This window comes from Botrytis sinoallii (assembly GCF_014898435.1).
Source record: "Botrytis sinoallii strain Bc 23 chromosome Unknown BSIN_006, whole genome shotgun sequence".
Classification (NCBI taxonomy): Eukaryota; Fungi; Ascomycota; class Leotiomycetes; order Helotiales; family Sclerotiniaceae; genus Botrytis; species Botrytis sinoallii.
The window spans coordinates 778,077-798,661 of record NW_024066033.1 but is presented as its reverse complement, the minus strand read 5'-3'; the positions used below and the strand labels follow the sequence as shown (position 1 = coordinate 798,661).

The 20,585-nt window shown below is 38.9% G+C and overlaps 5 protein-coding genes across 5 annotated transcripts; 3 read left to right on the top strand and 2 right to left on the bottom strand.

The window, feature by feature from the left end:
* Positions 1 to 688: 688 nt before the first annotated feature.
* EAF02_004065 (uncharacterized protein) lies at positions 689 to 2,253 on the top strand (the record flags this gene model as incomplete). Its single annotated transcript, XM_038900113.1, has 5 exons — positions 689 to 922; positions 971 to 1,108; positions 1,159 to 1,994; positions 2,046 to 2,086; positions 2,162 to 2,253. The coding sequence occupies 5 exons, from the start codon at positions 689 to 691 to the stop codon at positions 2,251 to 2,253; spliced, it is 1,341 nt and encodes a 446-aa protein (XP_038759820.1).
* A 972-nt stretch (positions 2,254 to 3,225) lies between these two features.
* EAF02_004064 (uncharacterized protein) lies at positions 3,226 to 4,616 on the bottom strand (the record flags this gene model as incomplete). The annotated part of the gene is made up of 6 exons (XM_038900112.1): positions 3,226 to 3,626; positions 3,693 to 3,760; positions 3,812 to 3,929; positions 3,987 to 4,150; positions 4,208 to 4,407; positions 4,461 to 4,616. 6 exons carry the CDS (start codon positions 4,614 to 4,616, stop codon positions 3,226 to 3,228), a joined length of 1,107 nt encoding a protein of 368 aa, XP_038759819.1.
* Positions 4,617 to 6,422: 1,806 nt separating this feature from the next.
* EAF02_004063 (uncharacterized protein) lies at positions 6,423 to 8,189 on the bottom strand (the record flags this gene model as incomplete). The annotated part of the gene is made up of 5 exons (XM_038900111.1): positions 6,423 to 6,554; positions 6,608 to 6,963; positions 7,010 to 7,821; positions 7,872 to 8,014; positions 8,064 to 8,189. 5 exons carry the CDS (start codon positions 8,187 to 8,189, stop codon positions 6,423 to 6,425), a joined length of 1,569 nt encoding a protein of 522 aa, XP_038759818.1.
* A 1,595-nt stretch (positions 8,190 to 9,784) lies between these two features.
* Positions 9,785 to 10,628, top strand: EAF02_004062 (uncharacterized protein; the record flags this gene model as incomplete). Its single annotated transcript, XM_038900110.1, has 2 exons — positions 9,785 to 10,378; positions 10,437 to 10,628. The coding sequence occupies 2 exons, from the start codon at positions 9,785 to 9,787 to the stop codon at positions 10,626 to 10,628; spliced, it is 786 nt and encodes a 261-aa protein (XP_038759817.1).
* Positions 10,629 to 14,390: 3,762 nt separating this feature from the next.
* Positions 14,391 to 15,870, top strand: EAF02_004061 (uncharacterized protein). Its single transcript, XM_038900109.1, has 2 exons — positions 14,391 to 14,609; positions 14,669 to 15,870. The coding sequence occupies exons 1-2, from the start codon at positions 14,525 to 14,527 to the stop codon at positions 15,463 to 15,465; spliced, it is 882 nt and encodes a 293-aa protein (XP_038759816.1). The 5' UTR covers positions 14,391 to 14,524; the 3' UTR covers positions 15,466 to 15,870.
* The last annotated feature ends 4,715 nt before the right edge of the window (positions 15,871 to 20,585 follow it).

Below are 20,585 nucleotides of genomic sequence, written 5' to 3'. Positions count from 1 at the left end.
TGGATGGGCTTTTACAAGGTAATGAACGATTGACATCAAAAAGAATAAGATGATGACGTTACGACTGTACAAGTACTAGGGATATACGGCGCAGTTTAGAATTACGTGAGATACTTGGGATGATTTAGGACAATGATATTTGCTTTTCAGGCAACACCATTCAAGGATTGATGGTTGATGCAGCCACATTCGAAACCAAGAGTCATCCAGATCTCCTTTTTGTCATTCGCATTCGATTTGCTACGCGATGTTATAATCTAAAATTTCGAAGTGCACTTAGACTTACTGTCATACCCAAAACTAAGCAGAGAACTGATCGGATGTGAGCCTCTTAAGACGAATAAGCTTATACGGCCTAAGACCGACGATGCTTCCCGAATTAAAGAGGGCATCCGTCATATAGACCGGCAAAGTCCCTTACGATTATTTTATTCAGTCGCACAGTATTGATATTGACGATTGGTGAAGAAAGATAAATCGTTTTTTTTTTTTTTCAAACGCACAATGTGATATTTACGAGGGTTATTATTCACGGGTCATCATGCAGATCACGACAGACATGCCGAGGTTCAAAAAGAAGTCTCATTATATTGAATATTAGCACTTCGTTTGTTTCAGAAGAGCCATACCTATTCATCTTCTCGACCACACATTATATATTACTCAGCGCTGTTGATAAATCCATACAATGTCTAGTCCATTCACAACTGCAAAACGCCCCTCATCACCATCTGAAGACAGCGTACATGAGCCATTTGGCTGTCCAACTCCATATGCCGAGCCACTGTGGTTTTCCCGAAACGTGTCACCCCATTACACTAGTTCACATCGCAAACTTCGCGCTGCAGTGCGCAAATATGTCGATGAAGAAATCTTGCCGTATGCCTTCGATTGGGAATCGGCAGGCAAAGTACCAGATTCGGCACGTGCCGTCCCCGTGACTTTGTGATTCCACTAACGAATCTAGCAGGCATGGCGACGACATGCGGAATTAGGATATCTCGCTTTAAGCACGGGACTGTCGGATGTAAAACTACCGGGAGATATTAAGCCTGAGGAGTGGGACTCGTGGCACACTTTGATTATTACGGATGAGTTGTCGCGTGTCGTAAGATCGCGCTTCGGTTTCTGAGCTGTCTTCACACTGACGCGATTTAGGCATATACTGGTGTGCTATGGGGTCTTGGCGGAGGCAATGGAATTGGAGTACCCCCAATAGTCAATTTTGGGACGGAAGAACAAAAAGCTAAATTTCTACCTGGTGTTGCAAACGGCAGCATAAGATTTTGTCTTGGCATCACGGAACCTGATGCTGGATCTGACGTAGCAAATATCAAAACCACTGCTGTACGGAGCGGCGACCATTATATCGTCAATGGCTCAAAGAAATGGATCACAAACGCTATTTGGGCGGATTATGTCACCACGGCAGCTCGCACCGGAGGCTCAGGGGCAACTGGTATATCGCTTCTTATCATCCCGTTGAAAGCTGACGGAGTCTCTCGAAGGACAATGCATAATTCGGGAGTCGGAGCATCCGGCAGCACATTTATTACTTTTGATGATGTTAAAGTCCCCATTGAGAACCTTCTACACAAAGAAAATTGCGGATTTGAAGTCATCATGTCCAATTTCAATGCTGAGCGCAAAAGCATTGCCTCATCGGCCATTCGATTGAGTAGAGTATGTGCTGAAGATGCATGGAAACATGCTTGTACGCGTGAGACATTTGGAAAGAAATTGATTGAGAATCCGGTGATTCGAGCGAAATTCGTGAAGATGGGAAGAATGATCGAACCCGCGCAAGCATTTCTAGAGCAGTTGACTTGGTTGATTGAGTTGAGTAGGAAGAATGGCGCAGAATACGATGTGAGGATTGGAGGTATGACGGCTATGTTGAAAGTTGTAAGTACGAGGTGCCTCGAGAAATGTGTAAGGGAGGCTCAACAAATCATGGGTGGATTGGGCTATGCTCGAGGTGGGAAAGGTGGAAGGTAGGTTGGCTCAAATACGCAAGGGTAATAGCCTACTGATGGTGTCTATAGAATCGAGGCCATCTCAAGGGATGTGAGAGTTATGGCAGTTGGTGAGTACTGATTGTCTGGCCAGAACATCAGACTTGTTATTCCTTTTTGGGTGGTAATCATGCTAATACTCGCAGGGGGTGGGAGTGAGGAAATTATGAGCGAGCTCGCGATCAAAGAAGAAGTTAAAGATCTGAAGAGATACTCAAGCACTTTTAGCAAACTTTGAACCCTTCTCAAGATCGTAAAAAGAAAGAATGCATATTTGAATAAACTAGACTACACTATCTATTGTTTTGACAACCCCAGGTGAAGGAACATTAGTCTTCTAAATACTATTTGGAATTTAAACGACAATATTCCATCGATTTCGGTCTTAGCTGACACTCACGCGAATGTTCGTATTTTGGTGAATAGATTGCATTGGATATTTCGTTGGAATAGGCCTAGATTCTCAAGCAATGTCGATTCTTTCCAATATTCGCTTAGACTCTTTACGATAGTATGAGGAGAGGCGTTCTTGAGGTTTGATAGTCTAGAGCTACAAAAAGCTCATAGTCTCGGATCAAGTTGACTTGCATTAGTATTACATAAGAGTACGAACATATATGTAAGTACTTGCACAGCGGTGATCTTTATCTCACTATTATGTCGAGCACAATCGGTTGCCAAAAAAACCTTATTTGTCTCAGATCCATATTCAAATACCCTGAGAAAAAGATCGTCGTCGAGTTGTGTCACTTTTGAGGCTGTTTCTGCTAGATAGCCACGAGCTGTGGTGAGGAGTGATTGAAAGTTCGCGGCTGAGAAATAATTGAGCGCGCCTGTGTTGTTTTCAGTAGATGTAGCGGACACGCCTTTACATACACTTTCGAGTACTTTCAAAGAGCATACATTGTTGATTAAAAATTGGACAATTTTTAAAACATCCTTATCTCGGAAATTGAAGCAAATTTCATCTGGCTATTAAGGTTCTATACAAATTGATGAAAACAATTGGCCTTGAGCCCCTTCAAATACTTTTACGAACCCTATCATAAACACCAAAAGCTTACAGGATCTTTTGGAGCTGATGTACATCATACTAATTCAGTCTGAGAATCAAAAGCCGTCCCTTAACTCGATCGTACTAATCACAAATTGGTATCTTTCCCATATCCAAACAATATCATTCCAAAGCAGTAACTATCCAATTGCTCGTCTAGACATGTTGCTTACCGCTAGTCGCACTCATCCCATCTTCATATGTAACTGTAACCTCACGGTGGCGCTGAATTCCACCTTCTTTCAAATCATCTGCTGTTGGTGGTGCGAGAATGCAAGTATCGCTATCAGTGTCATTGTCTATGCCTCCTCGAGTTACTTCAACGTCGTAATGAGTTGCCTCCTTGTTGCCACGTTTCAAAGATTTCAGATTATATTCGCCAGCGCCGGCGCCAGCGCCAGACTTCTGGTTGTCTAAATCGTAGTTTTGATAAGGTCCGCCTGTTGAACTGCCTCCTGTAATCCGGTTGTAGAGGGGTCGAAGGGCAGGAATAGTGACGCAGATAACAGTGGCACAAAGCTCGGACATGGTCCACATGACGGAATCACTAACGGCATCTGCAGAGGCAATTAGCATCGATAAATAGAGTTCGTCTAGATTTGAATGTGGAAGAAGATACTCACAAAGATAGTCATCAGTCTCCATAAGAGCATCCAAGGTTGTAGTGCGGACTACACCACATACACCAGCACTAATTGAAGGTTAATACAAATGTCGCGAGGAAACTTTGACCAAAACTCACATAATACCCAAACTCAAAGAAACACAAATGGTGATCTTTTCTTTTTGCTTCATATTGAGACCCCAGATGACGACCCAAGGAAATCCCGCAAGGAAGAAGTCCATTGCTGCAGACCAAGCTTGCAGGAAGTGTTAGCTTTTCTACTGATATGATTACTGTTGACGAAAAAACCTACAGCACATAACTTTTGCAATGACAGTCAGACTCAGCGTACAGGTACCCTTAACTGTAGGATCCCAGATAGACTGAACTGGAGTACATTGCGCAAACACAGCGATTGCTAGCAGGAAACTCAATACCAGGATAGTCAGGATCCAAAAGTAGAGCAATATTTTATGCCTGATGCTCAGTCAGTCCTCGTCCTGTGTTGATTCATCGTAAACGAGTGCAACTCACCAAGTTTGGTTGACAATCCGTAGTAAAAATACCGCTACAGCGCACTTGCTTATTCCCATAGCAACTGCGATGATGAACTGGCCTATTAGAAGCCATAATATGCCATGAGAATTATCCGTAAGAGTCAATGCTGACGCGTGTGTTCCCATGCCATATGATACTGAGCGTGAAATGCATGCCGCGAAAGCTGTCATTAAAGCCTAGACGAAATCATTAGGTCTGCAATATAGAAGTCCTGTATCCTGTAGCTTACCCAGCTAAGTATCAAAAGATAATCATCTACACCTGGCGCGCCACCAATGAATTTGCGCGTATACAACCGGAGACTGATAAAGCAAAACGAAAGGACGACTTCCATCCACAGGACGCCGAGCAATTGCTGGCCCTTCTCTGTGAGCGGAACTGTCATTCTGAAGATCAAGAGTTCTTTGGTTGTACTTTGGTAGGTTGCTATGCACAGAGTCGTTTCTTCACCGTTTGGGACCCACCACTATTAGTAAAGAAAAGAGGACGTACTTGATGGTCTTAGGAGAATTATAACGGCTCCTGTGTATATATGATGCCATGCCCAAGACAAGCTGGGATGGCTCAAGCCAGCATTGAATTTACTTTTTCAGACGTTACAGCCCCTGGGAGATTACCTTTGCAGCAAAAGCAACCTGCAACTATCATCACCAAAAAGAGTAACTGTGAATTCTAGCGGACTTGCTTCAGTAACTTTCAAAACTACAGTACTTGGTCAAGTACTCCGGGGAAAATGGACACAGGATTTGTGAGAATGTCATGAGCGACATCCCGTAATTGCTCTATCAAAGTGGGATAATATTGAAGATCTTCTATCATCTGTGAAACTCTTCTTGATGTTGCATGATGTGACTGCATGGAGTTGCAGCATACATATTAAGAAAACAGCCCAGGAGTCGAGGAGTATGATTGAGATCGTCGAACATTTCGTGTGTTTTATTCAATCCATCTATTGGGCAAACTTTAAGAAACGAGTTATATCCTGAACTAGACAACAAGAAGACCCACTGCAAAATATCCACTCAATGACTAGGCATGGTATCTGGCGGCCTAAGACTATATTGGGATGGGGATTAAGCTTGTTAAATCATTTGCACGTATCGACTTGCTTTTTTTTTACAATCGAGATGATGCCGCGGCCTCGCTTGGAAGACCCTATTCGTGGGCCATTGTGACTGGGATAGAGATCTGCGGATCTTCAACAACAAAACGCCTGTGACTGAATCAGAAATGCGACTAGTGAAGCTTAGGAGCTGCAATAACATACATAATTATGGTGAAATTAGCGTGGGTTTTCTGCTCTAATCTTTTCCACTATTGACGTTCGAAATGAAATGTTTTGTTTCCTTTAACATCGGTGAAGAATAGACTTTGAGATGAAAAGAAGTAAAATTTTCATAATTCAGGTCGTACGTCGTGCAGATGCGTTGCTCGGATAATCATTGATACAGGCAGGGGGAGTTGAGCCTGGAAGTGGGCCGCGGCAGCTCGGTCGGCCCCACGTGCCCGCCTCCCTGTCGGTAGTACAAAGTCATGTGGAGACTAGTGAGGAAAATGGAATAACTTGGCAGCGGGCACTAGAATTATGATTCGACATTGACAGAAATTTTCATCCTGGATCCTAGTAGGCCCCGGATTTGCAGAATCCAGATAGATGGCCCACGAGGCCAGAACCATTTGATACTCATATCTCTCCTTTCAACATGTAAACAGATAGCTACCTACGTAAGGACGATCAGTGCCTTTTTGTTGAAAATCAAAGAGTCCTCACCTCGCCTACTCTTTGGAAATGATAACATTGAGTCTGGATATCCATATTTCTGTAACGGCGAAAGGTGGATCAGATTTACAACTAAATTTTTAAAGTTTGATAAAAGCTTTTAATATAGGGCGTGTTGGTGCGTTTGAAGCTTAGAAGCTGCGTTACCTTGGTACTCGAAGAAAACTTTGAAAAGAGGAAATGACGCCCGCACTGTCTGCAAAACAATTGCACAAATTTTATAGATCACATCAAAGAAAACTCGAAGCCGCAAGAGGAACGCAAGTTATCAATGTTTATATAATTAATACTAAGTCATTAAAATTGTTTTCATTATTTTTGTGTCCGTCAAAAAATTCATGCTCTAGGCGTTGAAATTGGTCAAGTCCGCACCAAGAGCATTCCTCAAATATTATGAGGTTTACCGAAGCTTTATGCTGCAGATTCTTTCCTTGAGGGGTCTGATGTTGTCGATTCAGTCTCGTTGTACAGAGCATCCTTGAGCTCTAACTCGACCTTTTCACCAAATGTAACATTGATCTCCTCTAATGTCAAACCCATTGTCTGTAAAAGTCATTAGTAAAGGGAACATGTAAAGTAGCCGATGGAATTATTACCTCTGGGAACCAGATGACAATCATAATGGTAGTGACAACAGTCACGCAAATGAGAATCATATAGAACTTCCATCCGATGTTGTTCAAGCCAACAGAGACAGGAGCACTATACGCGATGGCATTTCCGAAGAAACTGAGATATGTGATGGTGGATCCTTCACTACGGAGATGGGTTGGCCAGATTTCAGAGCCGTAAACGTAAGAAGTACATTCGATCGTCGAAGTGAAGAAGGCACCCATGATGAAATAGAGAGCAACAAGCGCTCTGACACCAGGGCCTGCAGGTGTACCGAGATAGTACTTGACCAATGCAGCCATTGTGCTAAGAATAGCAGCCATTCCGAAACCACCAATAACTAAATGAGGTTAGCAAGGACCATTGAGAAGTTTGAGCTAACTCACTCAAAAGCTTTCGTCTTCCAATGCGGTCCAAAAGAACAACGTTGATACCGCATCCAATAACAGCGCAAACAGACCAGACAATACCAAGCCCTAATTGAACAACAGTACCAAACCCGAGACCTGCCATAAATGTGGGGATGAGATTTGCGATTGCAGTGATACCAGTTCCTTGACCCATAGTCCAGAGAATGATCGAAATAAAGGCGCGTTTTCTGAGATGCGGGGTAGAGAAGATATAGATGAAGCCTTTTGGTAGAGATCTCTCGGTGTATACTTGAGCTCTGATTTGAACTGCTTCAGCACGAGCTAAAGTGTTATAAGGGTCTGCTTTGGTCTTGTGCAAGTATTCCAAAACTTGCTTGGCCTCTGCGTCTCTTCCTTTCTCCATCAACCATCTTGGGGATTCGGGTAGATACCAGAGAGACACTAGGAGAAGACAAGCAACTCCACAGAGTACAATGAAGACCAATCTCCATTGATATTCGGCTTCGACAAAATTGAATCCCAAGGCGCAAACTGCAGCCATGATATACGCGGTAACGATACCAACACCTTGAAGTCCAACAAGCATGCCGCGGTTGTGAGGAGGAGCAACTTCACTCATGTAAACTGGAGAGTTGGCGAGAACCATGCCTGCACCAACACCGGTAAGAACGCGGCCTGCAATAAACATAGCAACGTTGACAGCTCCAGCTGAGATAGCAGCAGCGAAAATCACGATACCCGCGGCCACTGCATTGGCAATACGTCGCCCGAACTTGTTGGATATTGGGGCTTGTAGGAGAGAGCCAACCATAGCACCACCTAAGAATCTTTTGGAGTTAATCAGCGGAGGAAAAGGCAAAGCAGTTGTTTCACTTACCCTCCAAGCATTGCATCTGTGAGCTGTAGAGCCTGAGAGTTTGTCAAAAATTTGGCGATGAATGTCGGCTGAGCAACTGTGCCAGAGATTGCGTTGGCAGCAAAGCCATAAAGAAAACCACCAAGACAAGCAGTCACCAAGACCTGGAACTTCATCAGTAATTGTAAATTTTGGAAGAAGCATTGTTCCAACCATAACGTTGACAAAACTTGTATGTCTTGGGATATCAACTCCATCTCCCTGGCTGGAATTGCCCCTCTCCGAAGATTGCTTCTCTTCAGTCTGGGGCACAGGTGCCTTAACCTCTACTTCTGCCATATTGAAAATCGTATGAAAAATCCTTGAGGCGACAATCAGAAAGAGAAATGGGTTGGTCGCAAGTTAGGTCACAGTCTCGTCTGAAATAACAGCAATGCTCAAGCCAAGTGCGAGCGAGCTTATAATAATAATTAACTTCCAGATGACTGGATAAATTCATGGCTAATACACCTCGTGGGACCAGGGATTATCCTCCCGATAAAGACCAAATACAGCACTCGCCGACGCTACTTGCGAATCTTTGCTGACTTCCAAAGTATATTTCTCCGAACTTGGCTAGGGGTTCGCGGCAGTATCAAATTGGTTCTCCGCGAGGTAAACATGAGGTTAGATCGGGCCATATACACCACATGTTGCAAGGGCCATAAGTTGCCATTGATTGATATTTGCCAGGCCCATCTTGTTAATATTCAGCCTGGTGTCAGACATACTGCATAGGCGCCGGAAAACTTTTCCATAGAATGACTTCGGACGAACTTCGTCAAGTGCCACTAGCTCCAGCCTAGCAGCACTACTGGATTGCAGTTATTGGAAGTATGAAGTTGCCACATCAAAGTTTCACGTCATTTTCACAGATCGTCCTGAAATGGCACGAGCTTAGCATTGAAAATCCAGACGCTCGGGCCTACCCCAGAACCTGCAGAATTAGCTTCATTCTTTGCCCCGCCGTCAAATTTTCTTGGCAAACATGTAAAGTTAGATAAAAAGTGACAAGGATTGACTAAACCATCTACAAAAAAACTTGGCTATACCGGACTGGGATATACCAGAATCTTGGATATATCGGAATAATTTCCTGATTTGATTACTTTTTATATAAGAATACCGGATTTTAAATAAAACCAATATATCAGACACTTTTTTCACAAATTCGATATAAATTTTGGTAATATATTAACTAAATAAGCTGAATTTTAAATAAATAAGCTTGATTGGACTATCATCACATAATATTTTTCGAAAATATCGGGGTTTGAAGCTGAATCGAATATAAATTTTGGTTAGAGAACTTGAACCACCATTTTTTATACCGAAATCATGAATATACCGGATTTGATTGGTCGAAAATTTCAGTCCGGTATAACCAAGTTCTTCTGTATGACTGTAGATTTCTTTCGCGTAAATGTAAAGCTCGATTTCGATATGTCACAAAAGCTCTGCTGCAGATTCGGAAGTGACAGTCTTTTTTTAAACTGTAAGGAGTGGTGTGGGTCATAGCCTACAGGTTTGCCGGCATATAATCGAGACTGATAAGATGGGATTGTGATCAATCAAATGTACACCGCTAAAATAGCTTTCGCAGTGGATAAAGATGTCAGAGCTTCAGCAGCCAGCGCCACCACCAATCATTCGGCTTTTCCACACAATCGGAGGCTTCATAACTCGCTTGATGTGTTATATTGTCTCACTTGCAGCTCCTACGTGATTTACGAGGTCAATTAAATCTACTTGGTTGGCCATAAACGTGCAGCAGTGATATCTCCTATATCATACTATTGTTGCTCTGGTCAAATTCACTCCAAAGAAATATATACTTTCAATTCAACTCGAGTCAGTCCCGTACTTTATACATTTTAATTTACATCACCCGCAAAATGGAAGTTCCAGAGGCTGCCGTCTACCCTGTCCTGAAAGGCAAGGTTGCAATCATAACCGGCGGTTCACAAGGCATGGGAAAGGCTACAGCATCAGTCTTTCTACGAGCTGGTGCTCAAGTGGTCATTGCCGATGTGAAAGTAGTCGAGGGTCAAGCAACCGAGAAAGAGTTGTCGCAGTTTGGGGACATCATATTTGTGCGATGCGACATCTCCAAGTCGGCGGACGTTCAAAATCTCATCGCGGTAACAGTCAAGAAATTCGGCAAGCTCGATGTAGCTGTTAACAACGCTGCTCTCACGCCAGACAAAACGCAGCTTATCAATTTTGATGAAGACTACTGGAATACTCTCGTGGGAATCAACCTCACTGGAACCGCTCTATGTTGCAAGTATGAAATGCAACAGATGGCAAAACAGGGCACTAAAGGCTCTATCGTCAATATTGCATCTATCAACGCTTTTAGGCCACAACCAAACATGCCTGCTTATACAGCAACGAAACATGCTATCATTGGTTTGACTAAACATGCCTCTGTGGAGGGAGGACCAAAGGGGATCCGGGTGAATGCCGTTGCACCAGGTGCTATCTTTGTGAGTTTATCACTATGTTGCAATAATATAGCATTTCACGAAACTAACGCAAAAGCAGAGTGATATGTCAGCCGCAGCATTGGAGATTTTGGGAACTACCATGGAAGAGTTTGCCCCAACGGTCAGCAACTTGCATCGTTTCGGAATGGCTCATGAAGTCGCACAAGCCTCGTTGTGGCTCTCGTCAGATAATTCCTCATATGTCACTGGTGTTTGTTTGCCCGTAGATGGAGGATATTTGGCGAAGTAAACTAGGATATTGGTTGCCCGTATCAACTGAAAGAATAGAAAATGATCATAAGGGCATAATCACTTGCCAAAAACTACTCGCATTCTCTCGACAGTGACGTCGCTCAGTACATAATTTCGAACTCGTAAATTTTGACTGATTTGCAATTGATTGTCAATTGTCCATCTCATTGTCATCTGAAATCTTGCCACGTTTTGTGCCAGCATGCCGTATGACAACCCAGAAAGATCTCAACTAAAAGACTGAAATTCACGTGGCTGTAAAGCTGAGCACATAAATCAACTCTTCCAGAACTCAAGAAAAACAAACAAAGCTGGGGTAACCGATTTCCCCACTATGTGCACGTCCCTACTACGTGCACGACTTTGAAAATATCAACATTATAACTTCAAACATTGATGATATATCTTTAGAGGCTTATATAGAGCTTATATTAAATCATTTGAAAAAGATTCAAGCTTCTAAATACACCCAGACAGCTAATTTCTTTAAAATTAATCGATCCATGCTCTTCTGGTAGTATAGAGATAAAACTATCTTGAGAAAACAGTTTCTCTTCGATACAAAACAAATGCTTTCTAGTAATCAAAGAAGGTTTTAGTTAATCAAATCAATAAGCTAATACAGAGATCTATTCCTTCTATAAGCTATATAATCAGAAACCTTGTAGAAGAGATTCTAGGCAGAGAGGTGGAAAAGAACTGGACTAGCAATTTTGTCAAGAGGCATTCAATATGTCTTAAAAGTCGGTATCTCCGTTATATTAATAATTTGTGTGTGAAAGTTAATAATATTACTATATTTGATTACTTTTATAATCTGATTTGAGCTATTTTCTATTATTGTTGATCTTTATTATCTAAAACGCTTTTGCTAATACTCCTCTTTTTTAATTTAGTTGATAAAAGTAATTATAAAATATATATATGGCCGAGAGATATATTACAATTGGGATGAGAAGGGCTTTATGATTGGTATGGGGAGGACTATGAAGAGGATAATGAGTGCTAGCGCTTATAATAGAGGCAGAGTGATAAAAGCTAGGCAAGATGGATTAAGAGAGTTTATTACTCTATTGGTAATTATATATGCTGATGGGATAGTTCTCTTTTCCGCTCTTATTTATAAAGGAGACTCAAGGGATCTATAAGATATATGGGTTCAGGATATAGGGGAGAAGGATAAAGTCTATTTTGAAGTCTTAAGCAATGGGTGGTTATCGAATGCTTTTGGCCTATATTAGCTTATAAACATATTCAATCCTGTTATATATCGAAAAGCAGGTGGAAAATATCGTTTACTTATTATCAATAGTTATTCTAGTTATGTCAATATGGAATTCCTTTTAAAATATAATGAATTAAAGATTATTGTTTTAATTCTCTTCCCTTATTTTATATATCGACTACAGCCTCTTGATGTTGGAATCTTCAGTGCTTTTTCGACGAATTACAGTATATTATTGAATGATTTGATGTACAATAATAAGGGGATTATTGATATAACAAAGTGTATATTTTGGGGTATATTTAAAAAGGCTTGGAGCTTACTTGTACGAGGCATAATATCTTATAATCCTTTGAAAAAACGGGTATATATTCTATGAATAGAAGTTTTACAATCAATTGTATTACTCCGAAAACTCCTTTTACACTATCTATATTATTAAAAACTCATAGGGATATTCTTGCTATATTGTATATATCAAAAGCGATGTATAGAATGAAATTAGAATTTCGTTGTACTCCTACCCATAAGATTACTTTAAAGCTTTTTAAGGCTGCAATTATATTAGGAGCTGAAGCTTTTATATAAGGATATAGATCTAAAGGTTTAGAAAAGGTTTCTAAAGCTTGAAAAAAGGAAAAGAGCTTGTTCAAAATGTTTAATCTCATTGGAAAGAAGGGGAATGATGTATTTTTATGATCACCTTCTACTATTATTAAAGCTAAAGTGTATCAAGAAGATAAAGTATTTAAAGAGGAACAAGAAAAGGAAGCTAAGTTTCAGATAAAAGCTGAAAAGAAAGCTGAGAAGGAATAAAAGAAGATTGAAATGAAAAAGAGGGTATTGTAGAGGGAGATTGATTGTTAGATTGTATATAATATAAAGAGAAGATTAAAAAGATTCTAAAATCAATAAAATCTCTAATCAAAAGAAATAAAAAGTTTTTTAAAGCTTTTTTTACTATAAATCTAACATTAACAAAAACTATAGAGCTCTTTAATGCTATAAAGACTAATAATTCAAAAAGAAAAGAGAAGAAGGTCATATTACAATCTAATAGAGAGCAAGCACTACAAGTTCCATCGAAATTCAAAATCTGAAGATTTTATTATGTTTTTAGATAGTATTGTATCTTATCATTTATTAATTAAATTGCTAGCTCTTTATCTTATAAATTGGAATTGTTATTAATTTTTAAAGTTATTCAAAAAGGGTGATCGAGATCGTGCATATAGCAGGGACGTGCATGTAGTAGGGAAATCGGTTACATTAGCATAGAGTTCATCCCTACACAAGGTGCTAGTTGAGTCTTGAAGCCAGAGGTTAGGCTCGTATCTCCTTGACGACGTTAGCCCATTTAGATATCAGACCACTCTGTATGCCACGAGAAAGGGTTGTCTTGAAGTAATGGCAATGCATCTTGTTCGAACCGCGGTAGGCGATGTAAAATAACGAGTCGGTAATGGTTGCTCTGATAGCTCATATGTCGGCAAGAAAGTCCAATTCTAGTCATGAGGAATGCAGGAAGCTATCTATTCCGCGTTGATAACTCCTTGGCATGGTTTTCTTTGCTAACGATAATCGGATATTTCTATTGAAAGTCGAGGCTTATTTACTCCTGAGAAAGTTTTGCCAGGGGTCAAGATCAGTTTCTTGGCAGCCTGTTCACCTTGATTGCGTTCCCCACAATGTTACATAAAAAACTCAGTACCGTCTAAATTCGCAAGTGAAGAGTTGCACCAATGAATCTCCATTTCAATAAGATTTTTTCTCATTTCCTATTCCCGGGGTGAAGAATTTGATATCATTCTCAAGCAAATACACTTATGTTATCCACTTTTGTTTCAGCTTCGGGAAAAGCCAGAAACTGAAATAAGCTTAGTATTAGTCCTAATGTGTTGGTTTCTACGGTAGTCTTGAGTCATTTCTTTGCAGTTTGATCACTGTTTAGAATGGGGAAACAGCTGAGCTAGAGTGAGCGAATTGATCCTCATAACCACGTGCGATAGGTGCAATGGTTGCGAGGCTCAATGACTAAAGAATATACTAATCCCAGTCCACAAATATCTACATTAAAGCTTGCCGCAAAATAGAGATGGGGGGACCCATACGCCCTCTCGGTACAGGGAACGGCTAACTTCAGGAAGAACAATTGCCCCGCTATTTGGAAAATCCGGGATCAATTCCTGTACCCACTTGAGTGTACCTAGGTAATAATTACACTCGTTTACCAAATATGCGTTGGCCCATTAAATAAGATGGAGATTTGAATAAACGGGGTATTTGAAGAAACGCATATTGACGACTGGCATTTGGCGAATCTTTACCGGAATTTGCAATCTAATGCATATTCCTTTCCAAAACATGGAACTTGTGCCGGCTTCTCAGACTACGTTAGAGACATGCAAGATCTATGGTTGATTGTCATTCTACCAATTCGATGGAGAAATGTTGCCCCATGTACAATGCGCCTATAACATACGATGGTGGAGGAAAGCTGAATCTTGTGTCAGGGGTAGTGGGAGGTTGGGAAGGACAGATCTGTCATCACAAGTTTGGGTACTATGTAATTGATCCATATCCAATATTCGATAGAAGTCATCGAAAATTCCGGCCAGAACTCGAGGTCTCATCACATCAGCTCAGCTCAGCTCAGCCAAAAAAAAAACATGTTAGAGACGCAACTGCCGTCACAGGCTGTAGAACCTCGGATCCATGAAGGTAAATTGGCTATTGTCACTGGGTCAGCCAGAAGTAAGCTCTCGCCCTAAGTTTCCTAACATTACACACTCGTGATGCTCATCAAAGCTTAGGTATTGGGGCTGGAATAGTTAGAAAGCTTGCAAGCAAAGGCTGCAATATTGTTATCAACTATGCTACTACGAGCTCTGATGTTGCCGCAGCTACTCTCAAAGTAGAACTCAAATCGAAGCATTGTATAAAAGCGATAACCGTGCGTGCAGATATTAGTACATCTGCTGGCTGCGAACAGATTATCGCTGCTGCGAAAGAGAATTTCAAAAACTCCAATACTGGCGCTCTACAAATCGATATACTGGTACACAATGCCGCAGTTTTATATGTCGGTCCCCTTGAGAGTGTTATCGAAAAAGAATTCCACCACATCTACGCTGTCAATGTGTTGGACCCTACGCTGTTGACAGCAGCTTGCAAGCCCTTCCTCCCCACCGATCGTTCTGGTCGTATTGTGATGATGTCTAGTATCAGTTCCAAAATCGGGACGCCGCACACAACGTTGTACTCAGGTACGAAAGCGGCGATGGAGGCAATGACTCGTGTGTGGGCTAGAGAATTGGCGGAAAGGGCAACAGTTAATGCTATTAATCCTGGGCCTGTTATGACTGACATGTATTTGTCTGCTTCCGAGGAAGTTAAACAGGGTCTGGCTTTGTGGAATCCATTGACGCCATTAGCCCCAGTCAGAGAAACCGACAGTCCTGAAGTCAGAGAATTAGGCAATCGATTAGGTGGAAGAGCAGCTTATGATCATGATATTGCAGGCATTATTGCCATCATCTGCGATCCAGATTCATCGTGGATGACGGGAAGTTTGATAAGTGCTAATGGTGGACTATCTTTCAGTATGTAAGCGCTAGTAGGTAGTAGGAAATTTAGACGCTATGAAATGCTTTCCGCATATTTGTGTGTGACAGAAGCGAGCATTTGTATTCAAGTGGCAAGTTCAGTACCGAGGGCTGATGAGACGAGCATGCTTGTCAAAGAGAATCCGCGATGTTCCAACACGATGCCTACGTAAACGAAACGAGTATCCAGGTCATTTGATCGTTCCGCAGTCGTTCAACACAATAGCTTCTGCCTGGTAGCTCGTGATATATTGAGATATTCCGAGCTCCAATGAGAATTAAGTGCAGCTTGATGAGTGTGTCGATGTTTATGTTCTGTTGTCGAGGCATGTGGCGTCGTGCGGAATACACTCAGTGTGGACGAAATAAAGGGACAAAATCAAGTTCATCAGATTCCTTCTCCGAAATTCAATAAGGAACCAACTCATCAATGCTACCCTTTGAATCTCGATAGATAATGTTAGGGAATTGATAATTTGATTGAACTTTTTTGAATCATTGTTGTATTGTGAAATATTTTTTGTCCAACCTTGGTTGGTTTGTCCGAGGGAGCCGACTAACAGTCAATTTCGTGCACGGACTATTGATAACTACCAATTCAGTCGGAAATCGACGAGCTGGAACTTGATACTTTCGTCTATTAGTTATATCAAGATTATGTTACGAGGATCTCGAACAAGCCGAAGCTTTTTGGATCTCGACGTACGAGGCTCCTCAATCATCAACGTGTATGCCCCAACAGCACAGTGGCTCTTTCGATCTCTGCTGTCTTAATAGTCATTCTCCAATTTCAATCTTAATTACAATGAATTGGGAGTTTGATTGAAAAGCTTCCTAGAGGTACTAGCTTCCACCAAGATACGTATCAGGTACGACGCGACGAAGACAACAGTAAAGTACAAACATAACGCGAACCAAGTTGATCAATATGGATTCCGGAGCACTTGAACCCTACTCCATTGATGCCATGCCATCATATCTTGCAGCTTCTCATGCATGGTCCGATAACATGTTCGCAATCCACACTGAATACCCTATGTGTGACAAAGTTAATATCTATATTGTTAGAAAAGGTGCTTATACCGTATATCATGCTATGCTGTATCGGGATTAGCCCGTATATAACTCTATCGAATCCACACATATATATTGTATCTCTATATAGAACTTAATAATATCAAGGCTTTTCTATCAACTTATATACAATCTTTTAACAGGTTATAAGCCCGGATTCGCGTAGCACTAGGATTAGTTTTCCAAAATCACTTGATTAATATTACGATAGATAGTAGCGATTTCGTTAAATCTGGAGACTGTTATTTTTTGTAAATATAATCAAATCCAAAAGATATTTAGGTGGTATTTGGTTCAATACGATTGAGCAATTGGGGGAGTGTGGTTCCGCTTGGTGAATAAATCTGGCTTCGGTATTGTTGTAAGATTTCGGTATTCTGTGTGGTGTTGTAAAGCACGCGGTGCTATTACGGTAGAGACTGTAATAAATATTCAGGTGTATAGTATTAAAGCGATTCAGCCTATAAGATTGAAAATAATAGAGATTATAATAAATACTCAGATATGCAGCATTATAGTGATTTAATCTATAGGATTAAAGACAATAAAGACTATATGAAATACTTAGATGTATGATACTATTGTAATCTAATCTATGAGGTTGAAAAGAGTAATGAAGTTTTGGCAGACAATTGTTATCTACTCTTATTTTCTTTTGATAACTTGAGAATCTGTCACAGGGTAATACTAAGCCCTTTCTGTCCTGTTCTGTCCTGCTATATATGTGAGAGTAAGATAGAACTTCCAGTTCTACCTCCTAATCTTTTGAGCATTTAGCTTAGCGATAAAGCTTCTGAATACTCCCAGAGATGATCCTGTGATATTAGGTAGAACTACCCTTGGTTATAAGTGGAGCTATATGGGGGGCCCACTTAATAGCTTACAAGCCTTTATTGGTTTGAGGATTAGCATATATAGATCCTGTCTGTTTGTCTGAATGCCTGAGGTATTAGAATTCTGAATCCTGAATTCTGAAACCTCCTAATAGATAATGGTATGGAGATTATACCTTAAGGAAAGGGATAATATCACAAAGTAATACTAAGCCCTTTCTGTTCTATCCTGTTCTACTATATATGTGAGAGTAAGGTAGAACTTCCAGTTTCTACCTCCTAGTCTTTTGGGCGTTTAGCTCAGCGGTAAAGCTTCTGAATACTCCCAGAGGTGATCCCGTGACAGAATCCCAGTTACAATATAATTCCTTCGATTTTCTATCTTTCGATTCTTTTCTTTATTTTGATTTTTATAAGCTTTATATTGATAATAATAATATAATATAAGTAATCGATAGTGCTTTACGAATTGATTAAATTTTATATAGTTAAGGGTTATCTATAAAAAACCTTAAAGTTGAGAATACTTTGAATATAGTTTATAGAGAAGCTACAAAAACCTATTTAATTTAATAAAGATTTTCTTTATTTCAGAAATTTTCTTATTATTCCCCCCCATTTCTTTAATAGTTTTTTAATTATTTACACCTATAATCTAATGAATATAATAATCATTAAATTATTGTTTTATTTAATGTTAGTTTTTATAGTATTTAATTTGTTTTGCTTATTAGTTTTTGTTAAAAGGAATAGAAGTTACCGGTACTAAGCACGTGTAGTGATTAGTAATACGGCTACCTAAACGGGCTAGATTAGACGAACCATAGACAGACATATTGATCCCCTCATATAATACTATATGGAGATTAATATGTTTACACACGCAACTATATAGTCAATCTAAAGGCTGTGACACTTTGCCTTAGAAGAACTGCGAGAGCAGGGTACAATTTATCCTTAGAATCTACAACTACAGAATCGGGAGCAAAGCGCTCGTAGAGCACTTCTATATACTAGCTATGTATACGTAATCGTGTATATACACAAATATGCATATAAGCAATTGCAGCTGCGATTAAGTGCGATCCATAACACTACCCCCCCTTTCGAAAAAGCTTGTCCTCAAGCTTTATAATTATCTAATCTATAGATATATCAGTGATCCCAATAAGGTGTTGTTATTTACATTATAGTATAACATAATAAACAGGCATATGCGCAAATTTTGCTTTTTTCGCGATAAAAAGGTGTATAGAAAACGAAGGAAATCGTTCTATAGCCTAATAATAATATAAAGCCTTTAAAACATATAGATTATTCGAATTTCCCTTTCTCTTTTAAATCTTTTCTAATCATTTACCTTCTTTATATCCCTTAATCATAATCAATATGCCTTTTATATTATCAAGAAAACACAGCAGCAAGAATAAGTTGTTATTAGTATAGTTGAAGTAATGGGAGGACACATATATGGTAGTAAGTTGTTTATTTTTCTTTTGTATTTGCTTTGCTGATATATTTCTTTATAACTTGCAGCGAAAAAGGTATTTATCTTTTCTATTATACAAGGCAAGTGTTCTATTAAAGAAAAGAAAAAGTTGAATTATAGTAGGAATAGTAATAATCTTATTAATAAGGAGAAAGATAATAAAGAAGATAGGTTAAATGATAAAGATATATATAAATAAAGCTTTCTTTTAATATCTCTAGCTTGTGATTAGCTTATCTAACAAATGCAATTATAGATATCAAAAGTAATATGCCTAAAGATAGGATTGATCTTTGATATACTTATTGGATATATCCATTCCATCGTTTTTCGAAACAGAATTTGAAAGAAAAATACAATTCCTTGATTGATTATATTAATAATTATAAAAAGAAGTTTGCTAACAAATTGATCACAGTAATATATCATTTTCGTAATCTCGAAAATAATAGTAAGATAGTTAAGGAAGATATTTTAAAGGCCTTATATCAAAGTCAATCTGATTATAAATTCGATATATTTTATTATAGAAGTATTAGCTTTATTGATATCAATAAATAGGAATCTCCAAATAAAAGGTTACCAAAAAAGACAATACTATAGTAGGAATAATATATTTAGGAGGATAGCTAGATTTGTGTTGACTATATACATAATTATATTTTCAGTAAAGAAAATAATATTTGCTATCAACTTTCTGAATAATTGTTTGGTCAATCTTGCTATCTACTTTGTCTGACTAGCAAGTATAAGTATAAGTATTTGTCTGATAGGGATATATATAAGATATTTCTTCAATACCAATTAGCTATTATTAAATATAATAATATAATAAAGATAAGTTATAACTTTTATTAACTTTTAGCAAAATTAATTCTTAAGATAACTTGATATATAGGAGAAGCTAAAGAATTACATTTCAAAAGAAATACTTCCTTTTACCCTTATTCAAAAAGCCGCAGAGCATCACATAGCAAAGATTACAATATAAGAAAACGAATTGAAGCAATAGCACCAGCTCATTATAACTCAAATGGAAATAAAGCTTTTGGTAGTTTATAAGCGATTGGATACAATTGAATACTAGCTTGGTCTTATTATCACATATACTATAACTAAGAGTTATCTTGTCTTTCGATTTATAGTTATTCTATATATACTTATTATCACTGTTGACTAGAGACTCAGCTAATATTTCGATTTAAACCATCCAATCTTTACTATCATACCTTACCCAACCATAACCATTAATAATTATAAGAGCTTTTTTTCTAATTTGATTTAAACCTATCGGACAGAGGAAAAGACTTTTTTTATTAACATTTTATCTTTATTCAATTACTTTCAGCTTTTTATATAATTAGGATTTTCTTTATTATAATAATAAATTAAAGAAGTTCTTTTTATCTTTTTCATTTATATATTAATTATTATCTGTAAAATTATAATTATCCTTTTCATTTTTATAAAGATAAATCTATTCCAATAAATGTATAAGAGGTTCTAGCAAAGTGGGATTTTGTAAATAGAAATTACAAAGATAGTACAGGATAGTTTTTAAGTTAAAGGCAGAGTACCAAATGAAATCATTATCAGCATTTAGCCACAATACTCTATATTTAAGCTGTTGATATATTTTCTTTATAGTTAGAATATACTCTACTTCCCATTCAATATTATTAATAATATTTATTGGGGGTGGTGGTTCAAGGATTTATCCAGAAAGTGA